The following is a 9,713-nucleotide window of genomic DNA, read 5'->3' on the forward strand; positions in this document are numbered from 1 at the left end:
ACACAATTTCTAAAGGTGAACTATTCCCTTTACGTTCCAGAATTTAATGTTACTACAACATTAAATGTTTCCTTAATTACAACGTTATTCCATGAAAAAGTCCCTTAATCTGGATTTGAGCTTGTCTTGTGATAGCCTGTGGCCTTCCAGAACACAGAATTTACCTTTTGAATGCTGAAAGCCAGGAAGGAATATAGAAGAGGTTGGGTGGCCTGTCCCAGCCCCAAAGCAGTTCCCTGTCCTTTGAGGCAGAGAAAGCTGGAGGAGGGTTTAGCAGCTGCTCCATGGAATTCTGTTTGTTTTCTTTCTGAAGAGACAAGGCACTGCTTTGCTGAATGCAAACCAGGGCACTTTGGAACTGCTGTGTCCCCCAGAAATATCTGCCCATAACCACTTTAAATATAGAAACGTTTTTAAAGGTTATGATAACATCTTTAGATAAAGTGTAAATGTAGCCAGTAACCATAATTCAGGCTTTTCAGTACTCTTTTGCTGCAAGTTTTTGCTAACTCTGAATATATGGAAATTGTATGTGAGAGTGCTTTTTTTTGGTAGCAAGGTGTTTCATACCATGTTTATCTTTATTTTTGCTTAGGGCTGATGGTGCATGTTGATAAAAGAATTACACTGTCTGCCTTCAAGCAACACTTGGAGCCTTTTGTTGGAGTTCCATCTTCTCACTTCAAAGTCTTTAGAGTCTATGCCAGCAATCAAGAGTTTGAGAGTGTTCGACTGAATGAGACCCTTTCATCATTTTCTGATGACAATAAGGTTATTTAGAAGTTATTTTGAATCATTGAAAGTATATTGGTACAATATAGATAAAGTTAATTTGCAACAGGTGAAATAATTCTTTTGGTCTTGGTAGCATGTTACAAAACACAATTCTGATTTTGATACCAGTTCTAACAGATATTCCTTTTGCATTCTAGATAACTATTAGACTTGGAAGAGCCCTTAAGAAGGGTGAATACAGAGTTAAAGTCTATCAACTCTTGGTAAATGAGCCTGAGGTAAGGCATTGAATGGTTCAAGGCTGATTCATGAAAATATTGGTGTGTGCCTTGGCCGAGGTTTTGCTTTGAAATCTTGGAAAAAAATGAAACTCCTTTTCTTCATATTTCTCCGCAAGGGATATAGAAAGGATTTAGAGAGGAAGTTAGAGATTGTTTCTGTCCCAAGTAAGCAGTTGGAATGTGATTTACACTGTCTCTCGAGTGTCTCTATTTCTGTAGTGTAAATGGAGGACAAGTGAATTGTTTCTTTGTTTCCCCTAAATGTGTGACAGTCATGTAGCGTTCTCTCCAAAGAAGAAACTGTGTTTGCTTGTGGCTGTGGTTTTCAGTGATGCTGAGCTGATGTAATTCATCCCATTCATGTGCTGCACAGTGCTTGTCAGGAGGGTTATCTGGGTAATGGTCCCCTCTGCATAAGGCAAGGCTGAAACAAAAGTGCCTCTCTTGCAGTAAAGCAGCTCGTAAGCTTGTTACATCTTCTGGGACATGAAAAATACAGAAGTGGTTACATAGACTGTGGACTGGATAGATTGCAGGCTTTAGAAGTTGACTTTGTATGCACTTCAATTTTATTTTTTGGACAAAACTGCAGAAGATGTATTGATAATGGATAAGAGACTAAGCTGAGCTGCTAAAGCAGGGAATAAGATAAATTTAAAAGCAACTTCCATGGATGGAGCTGTGTCTGATCATGAAAGCCGAGAAAGTGGCTTTTTTATGATGCTGTGGCTTATTTAATTTGAAAGCTCCTTTGCCATTGTGAGGGATGTGAATGTAATGGTAGCAGTCAGCAGCACAGCACAGGCAGTCAGAGGGCTGGAGTGCCCTGCCAAAGGGCTGCTGCCTCACTAATTAGTTACACCCCATATTAGTGAATTCATTGCCTACCTGGTTAACGAGAAACCTGCTGATCTTATTGCCAGGTGGATGGCACTGGTCACAAGGCATAAACAGTGGTACACAAGGCATAAACAGTTTTCTGTTTGAAAGAATTCTGTCTTTATCTCTTTTTCTTTGTGTTCACAGCCATGCAAGTTTCTTCTAGATGCAGTTTTTGCTAAAGGAATGACTGTCCGACAGTCCAAAGAGGAGCTGCTTCCTCAGCTTCGAGAACAATGTGGCCTAGACTTGACAATTGACAGGTAAACCTGATGAAATATCATTTTAAAATGTGTTTGGGGATTTCTTTCCTCTTGTGGAGAAAGAAAATAATGAAAGAAGCAGAAATAAATTGCTGTGGTCTTTGAATCAGTTTGTGAATACAAACACTAATTCAGCAATTCTTGACTTTCATCTCATGCAGAATGAATTCTGTAGGGGATAATATTTACATAGAATTGCCTGTGTGCAACAAGTCTGCAGCTTTAGATCTCTCTTATGATGATTTCCTTCAGAAAGGGGAACATTAAGTAAAGCAGTCCTTAAAAGAGCCACCTGCTCTCTAAATGCAAGCCCAGCATGGATCACTGCAGCAAACTGCTTGTGCAGCATCATCATGTGTGTGTACAGCACTGATCTGGGCTGTCTGCCCTTTACCATAATTGGGTAATCCCTAATTAGGAAATGGTTTTCTTCCTTTAAATCCCTACATATTTCCTGCATTGAGCAAGTGCAATACAGACTTGTTTCCCTTGTGTTTATGAATGATTCAGCACTAAGCCAGCAGTGATGCCCTGCTGTCAGGACTTTCTCTGAACATTAAATTGTTCCTGTTAAACTTCACCAAGCCTTGAATCAATGAGTTGTAGTATTTCAGTTTTGTCAGGAAATACTCGGTTTTGATCTCTGCCAGTGCTAAGTGTTCATGAGCAGATAGAAGCTCACTGGGGTTTTTTGTGATGTATTTATAGGTTTCGCCTACGAAAGAAAACCTGGAAGAATCCAGGCACTGTGTTTCTGGATTATCATATCTATGAAGAAGATATCAATATTTCCAGCAACTGGGAGGTCTTCTTAGAAATACTTGATGGTAATGATTTGTTTTTAAGTTAGTATTAGTGATGACTAGGTAGCTGAAATATGTGCATACAGATACATAATGCATTTGTATAATTTAAGTTGGCACAGCAGTTCAGTCATCTAGTAATTTTCAGACAGGATTGAAAACACTTCTGTCATGAAGGAATTTGGAACCAAAGCTTCTGTTCATCAAAACAATTTTGGAATCAATTATTAGAGAGTAGAATATTTCTGAAATTCTGCTTAAACATAATTTAAATTATGCCATTTCTTAAGCATTCCTTTGCATATACACTTAAAATTTTGATTCTGAATTTAAAAGTGTAATTTAAGGGTAAGAAAAGTGGACCATGCTCTTTGGCCTCTAGATTAACAGATACTGCAGTTAATGCATTGATGAAGAATGTGAATTCCATTCACTCAGGAATTTTCTTCCTAGGCATACCTGGTTTAAGAAGTCTCACTTAGCTATAAGTCAAGTATTTTGGGAGCTGTGTTCAATTCTGGTATTTTCAATTTTAATAGAATTATGCCAATGAAAGTATTAAAATTTGAAATGAACCTGGAGATTCAGGAAACCTGCAGATCCCTATGGATATATGTATCAGCTCCTGCTGTAGTTCAGACTTTACAGTTCAAAATTTTTATTACATTTAGACAACTGCTGTACTGTTTCTGTAGTGAGTAGAGATAGAGCTCTAGACACTGGAGCCCACCTAACTCACAGACAGATTGTAGATTACAGGGCTTCCAGGTGTTCTGCAACAGTTTCCACCAAAACAAGCACATAATGTTAGACATAAATGTCTAAGCCTCATGTTCTGCATGCTAGATGATAAAATTATAGGCTAATTAAAAAGAAAAAATAAATCAGCCCTTGGATATAATTTCTGCTTATCTAATTGTAATATAAACAGTATTGTTCCATCAGCCAGAGACAGCTCTGAAACCTGGAACAAGGTATAAAAAGGCTGGAGGCAGCAAATACTAAAACTGTTGAAGGTGGTGGGTGAAAAGAAGATTTCAATAACAAGTGTAGAACTGGTGAGGGAAATCTAGAAGTTAAAAGGGAAAAGCTTATTTTGGTAAAGGAGGTGAAGCACATGAATAAATAGCAGATAGCTGAGGAAGGTCTTGTGCAGATGCCAGATCTGGAGTCAGCCTCTGGTTAGGGGGATGGATCTGCCATGGATAACTGAGCTGGGCTTTATGGCAAACTGCCCTATGGCTTCCAGCAGATTGTGCCCATGGAAAATTCATTTATAGGAGCTGGTAACAGAAAACTTCAGCTAAATCCTAGTCCTTTCATCTTCCCCTTTTTTACAAGTGAACTGCTTGCAGTACCCTGGGTTACTTAATTTGTGCATGTATCTCTAGGGCAGTCTTCCATATTAGAGTATCTTTGAGCTATGGACAAACTCTCATTTAAATAGGATATTTTGCAATGTTAACACAAAAAATTTCTCTTTCTTTGTTAGGAGTAGAAAAGATGAAATCCATGTCACAACTTGCTGTTTTATCAAGGCGATGGAGGCCGTCAGAGATGAAATTAGATTCTTTCCAGGAAGTAGTACTGGAAAGCAGCAGTGTTGAAGAATTAAAAGAGAAGGTAAAATGTGTAATATGATGCAAGTTCCTTGTGATGACCAAGAGCCTTATTGATGTTCTCTGGTGGGAAGTACAAGGATGTCATTGAAGCTCCAAAGATCTTGTTGCGTGCTGATTATTGTTCCCTGGGAACTGATAACCTATCCCATCCCATTACCAAACCACATGAATTATCAACTTGACTTCTTAGTTTCACATAATGGTCTGGTCTGGAACTATTTGAGTGGATACATGCAAAAAAAGAAGTCACATCTTGAAGTTTAAGCAGCTTAATAGTATCTTTGTCCTTTATCATCAGAAAACACACATGAAAGAAAAGCTGAGCTCCTGCCTCTTGGTGTTTTTTCAAGCTAATGTTTTGTTATTCCAAAATACCAAACCTTTCAGCCTCCTCATATTTGAATTTGACAACTGTTGCTGTATCGAGTAGGCTGAACTATGTTTTGGTTGGAAAGAAGTGTGGCTGTGGTATGGTTTGGTTTTACTCAAGGTCAGGATGCTCTAACAGGTAAGCAGACCTGTCACAGCAGGCCTGTGTCAGGCCAGCAGAAATCTGAAACTGTTCTGATAATTCAATGTATCACAGGGTTCCACACTTGTTGAGGCCAGTAAAAATGCTGGTGTCAGTGACCCTGAGGATTCATTAAATTAGGGGTGGTAGTTCACAGGCTGGGTTTGTGTTGTACAGGTTAAGCTATGGGCTGCTTTCTTGCATTCCTCAGGCAGAAATGAAGTCATAACTACAGGTTCTTGCATGCAGTCAAGAATTCCTTCTCACTTGTGTCTGAAGAAAGAGTTGGCTGCCCTTGTTTTCTTGCCTTAAGAACTGATGTGCAGGGAGCAATTTTCCTTCTTAAAGTTCTGGTAGGAAGTGCAGGCATGTGGAGTGGAGGTGGGTCTTAGTCATGCATATTTCCAGCTGTGCCTGCTCCAGATTGACTGGATAACACCTTCCATGTGACACAGAGTTCAACGTGAGGCACTTGGTCTCTTTGTATCTTGGAGCTTGAATGTTATTCATTAATTGTTTCTGTGAACTTTCTTTGTCTCCCCTTCAGTATTAAGAGAAGTGTGGTGAAATGCTGTCACAGCAAGCGTCACTTGTGACACACACTGGTAACTCCAGAAATGTTAAGAATTGTCACTTGTCACTTCAGCTTTGTACACTGGAGGACTTGCAGATAATTCGACTTCTAGATTTGGCAGCTGTTCACTTTATGTAGACACTGTGTAATGTTGCTTTGAAATAGTATTAAATCCACTATTTCTCTTCACAGCTAAGTGAAATAAGTGGAATACCCTTAGAAAACATTGAATTTGCAAAGGTAAGTGAAATTTTATGGTTTTTTACCCTTTAATAGCACAGATGTGTAATTATAAGTTTTATTGTATTCACTAAGTAATTGCTTTTTTCAGGGTAGAGGAACCTTTCCCTGTGACATTTCCATACTAGAGATTCATCAAGACTTGGACTGGAATCCAAAAGTATCTACATTGAATGTCTGGCCCCTGTACATTTGTGATGATGGTGCAGTAATATTTTATAGGTATGTATTTCATTACAGTATAATAAACAATGCAAAAAAACCCCTGTGGTTAACATTTGTGGAGTGATGTAATGGACAGGAACATAAAATACTCTTTGTTACCTTAAAGAAAAGGTTTGAAACATTCAGCTGAAATATTTGTGCTCCTCAGCTTCCTAAAAGCCTGAATATTAATTAAGGTTAAGAAAATGAGAACTGTGTCTTTTTACTCAATCCTCCCTGCTGAACCACTGAAATTAAAGCTAGTTGCTATGCTTGAGTGTGTATCTGGATTTAATTTCTTAAAATAGAACCATATCCCATGTGGAGTTAGTGAGAGTCTTGCTGTAGGTTTTGGAGAGCAAGGAATTTATTGTCTGAGTTTATTCCTTTGAGAAATTAGTATGGATTCTTTTTAAAAAGCCTGTTATGCTAAAAATTTTGTTAATGTGGGAAATGTTGATCAGCTGAGGGCAGGAGTTGAGGACTGAGAGCTTGAATATTGTCATTTCTCCTAAACCTGGTGGGGCAGCCTCATGGACACATTGCAAATTGTGGCAATTTGCATGATTGCGTGTGAGCTGGGGAAGAGCAGCTGGTTAATAATGTGCTGGTCCTGATGAAAATGGCTCGGGAGAACATCTGGTAGGGGCTGGCTGACACACTGCTTCCAGCTGTTGGCACTGGGACCAAAAGCAAGGCAGAGCTGTGGTTGTCTAGAAAGAACAGGAGTAAGAGAGATGGAGGAGCATGGGCCTGTTTCTTGCCCTGCTTTGTAGTCAGGCAGAGCACTGAGTGTTTCTGCTGGAAAAGCAGGTTTAGACACATTGCCTGCTCCTGCAGAATAAAGCAATCCCTGAGGAATATTATGCTTAGTTATGGTTTTTACGAAGGTGCTCCAAGCCGAAAAAACCCCACAAGTCTACTTGTGGTTACTGTATTGATCTGAATTTGAACATATGTTTACATTTTAGGGATAAAACTGAAGAATTAATGGAATTAACAGATGAGCAAAGAAATGAACTGATGAAAAAAGAAAGCAGCAGACTCCAGAAAACTGGACACCGGGTAACCTACTCTCCCCGTAAAGAAAAAGCACTAAAAATTTATCTGGATGGAGCACCAAATAAAGATTTGACTCAAGACTGATACTCGCTATAGCATTTTCCCTGGGGAATTTTTTTTGTTTCCAATCAAAAGGTTCACTACTACTGTGTAGTGCCATTACGGCAGGACATTCATTAGGTGTAAAGCGCTGACACCAGCACAGCCGGGCGGGGCCGGCCGCAGGCAGCGCCCGCGGGCCACCGTGGGACTTGGAATCATGTTGTGCACTAGAGTCACATGTACTGTAAAGCTAAAAGGGATGTGCAAATAAAAGATTAGAACTCAAAAGTGGGCGGGGAGGGAAACCAGTGGAAATTGTTGAGGACAGTGTGCACATAGTAGCTAGTGAAACTAGCCTCCAACAGGATACTCATAGCTTAATAATAAAAGCTGTGCAAAGGCCATGAAAGAATTCTTTTCTCTGTTTGTTTCACCGATACACGCATTACCTCATCGAGAGTCTGGAGTAAATGTTAACACGTCGGTTATAGGACAGCGGCGGGGAAGGGCCGGGCGTGGTGGGAGTGCTGCAAGTGTCAGGGTTTAGAATATTCTTCCATTACACAGGGGTCAGAGAGGTGTCTGCAGGAAGCTGCTGGCAGGCCTTGGTTGTTTGCAGAAGTGCTGTTGTAAGGTAAAGTGGTTTTTAATAGGTTACCGATGAGCAGCTCTAGTGTATTGCGTTCAATGTGTAAATAAAATCTGCCCTATCCATTTACCAGAACTGCAGTTCAGCTATTTACCATGCTATTCTTTACACATATCAACATTCATTGTGTACATTTGGAACTATAGTTGCCTATTTAAATTTGTATTCATTTTATGTTTGACAATGCTGGGTACTTTAGGGTTGTACTTCCCCTTGTTAATGAAGATTTGTTCTGTTCTGCTACTTTTTGTACATTTTGTTTTTAAGACTATTACAAGTTTGCATCTTCTCCACCTGCTGAAAGTCAGTTTGTTTTTTCCCAGAGTTGATTCCATAGCTACATGTAGTCAAATATTGGGGCAACCTCTTAACAACTCAACGTACAAACTCGGTAGTTCAGGCTGTGGTGCAAAGACTGATGCAGTCAACATGATTTCATTGCAAAGCCTAGGAACAGCAATTTTTTGCTTTGGTCCATAAAGATCAGTAGAGAACAATTCTCCATAGTTTTTGGAAAAACCACCTAATTTATAACAATCAAAAGATTTTGGTAAACTTTTTCATGCCAGATGCTGTTTACAACAATGAACATGCCAATAAAACATTTGTTCATTCTGTTGTGTTATTTTAATCATTAAATGCTGTGTTTTTTATTTTAAAAATTATGGGATTGTTTCATGGAAATGCAACTTCCCCAAGGCAGTGCTGGAATAGCAAGGCTGTGTGTTTGTGTGTATGTGCACACCCCCCTCCGTGTACAGAGTGTTGCAGGAACTGGTTCATAGCCTGGCTGCTGCTGATCCTCTTTACATTCACGCCACATTTTTCTTCAACTGTGAGTTTCCTTTTCCAGAACTCAGTTTCTCACCAGTGGAACCTCCAAGTTCCAAATATGATTGGCAGCTAAACCTGCTCCAGAGGGAAAGGGGTGTTCAATAACAGAATCTTCAGTTCTTCCTTGCATGCTGGCCCACAGCAACCTAAAAATGCTGAGGAATGCGGCAGCTTGGGAAGCAGGCATTGCTCAGAGGCATTCCCTCATTATTCCCCTTTGGACTGGGCTGTGCTGCCTCTTGGCCACATGGGTGAGGTTGGCAGTGGGGGCAAAGGGAGCAGAGAGGGAAATTCCACCCCCTGGGTAGGGTACTTCAGTGAACTACCATTTACCACAGGTAGAGACTGCTAAAGCATCCTTAGAGCTTTTGGAAGAGGGAAATGGATCAGGCATGTTCCTCAAACTCGGGTATTTGGAAAGGCAAAAGTGTAGAGATGAAATCCGGGGATGGCAGCACCCAGAACCTGAAAGAATACTGTCCTCAAGAGGGCAGTACTTACAGAGAGTTACTGCTCTCAGGGATGTGGTTTTAAACAGGAAAATAAAAGTGGCATTTAATTCCTTCTCTTTGGGGAGAAGGGGCTGTCTAAAGCACAGTAATTTTATTAGGGGTAGAAAGGGAGGGTAGACTCAGTGAACTCTCAGAGATGATGTCTGTGTGTGTGTGTTGGTGTGAGAATGGGTTGTAGAAACCTTATACCACAACTGAAATAGTTACAATGAAATATTACCCTCCCTGTTTCTGATGATAATGGCTATTAATTATTAATTTAGGTACCCAAGGAATTTATTGAAAAGCCTTCTTACAGCAGAAGTGGGGAAAGATGTGCAGATTGGTAGCACAGACTCACACCTGCTCTTGTTACTGGTGGTCTGCTGTTCCAAACTAGACACGAGCAGTTGGGATTATCTGGGAAGAAGCACCATGGAAAGTTACTTGGCTGGAACCTCACATCTTGTCTGACCATGTGCAACAGCAGATGGAGAAATCTAGCAAAAAACCATTAATAGTA

At 40.0% G+C, this 9,713-nt stretch overlaps 1 protein-coding gene across 3 annotated transcripts in view; it reads left to right on the forward strand.

Moving 5' to 3' along the window:
• The window catches only part of USP47 (ubiquitin specific peptidase 47), a 51,096-nt gene extending 42,600 nt beyond the window's left edge, over positions 1-8,496 (forward strand). For all 3 annotated transcript variants that reach the window (XM_054633995.2, XM_054633993.2, XM_054633994.2), the window contains exons 21-28: positions 596-771; positions 933-1,013; positions 2,043-2,158; positions 2,867-2,985; positions 4,454-4,584; positions 5,861-5,908; positions 6,000-6,130; positions 7,084-8,496. In XM_054633995.2, the coding sequence (XP_054489970.2) occupies positions 596-771; positions 933-1,013; positions 2,043-2,158; positions 2,867-2,985; positions 4,454-4,584; positions 5,861-5,908; positions 6,000-6,130; positions 7,084-7,258 (977 nt within the window). In that variant the 3' untranslated portion in view covers positions 7,259-8,496. The remainder of the gene's footprint in view (positions 1-595; positions 772-932; positions 1,014-2,042; positions 2,159-2,866; positions 2,986-4,453; positions 4,585-5,860; positions 5,909-5,999; positions 6,131-7,083) is intronic.
• The last annotated feature ends 1,217 nt before the right edge of the window (positions 8,497-9,713 follow it).

The sequence above is a fragment of the Agelaius phoeniceus genome, chromosome 6 (genome assembly GCF_051311805.1).
Source record: "Agelaius phoeniceus isolate bAgePho1 chromosome 6, bAgePho1.hap1, whole genome shotgun sequence".
Lineage (NCBI taxonomy): Eukaryota > Metazoa > Chordata > Aves > Passeriformes > Icteridae > Agelaius > Agelaius phoeniceus.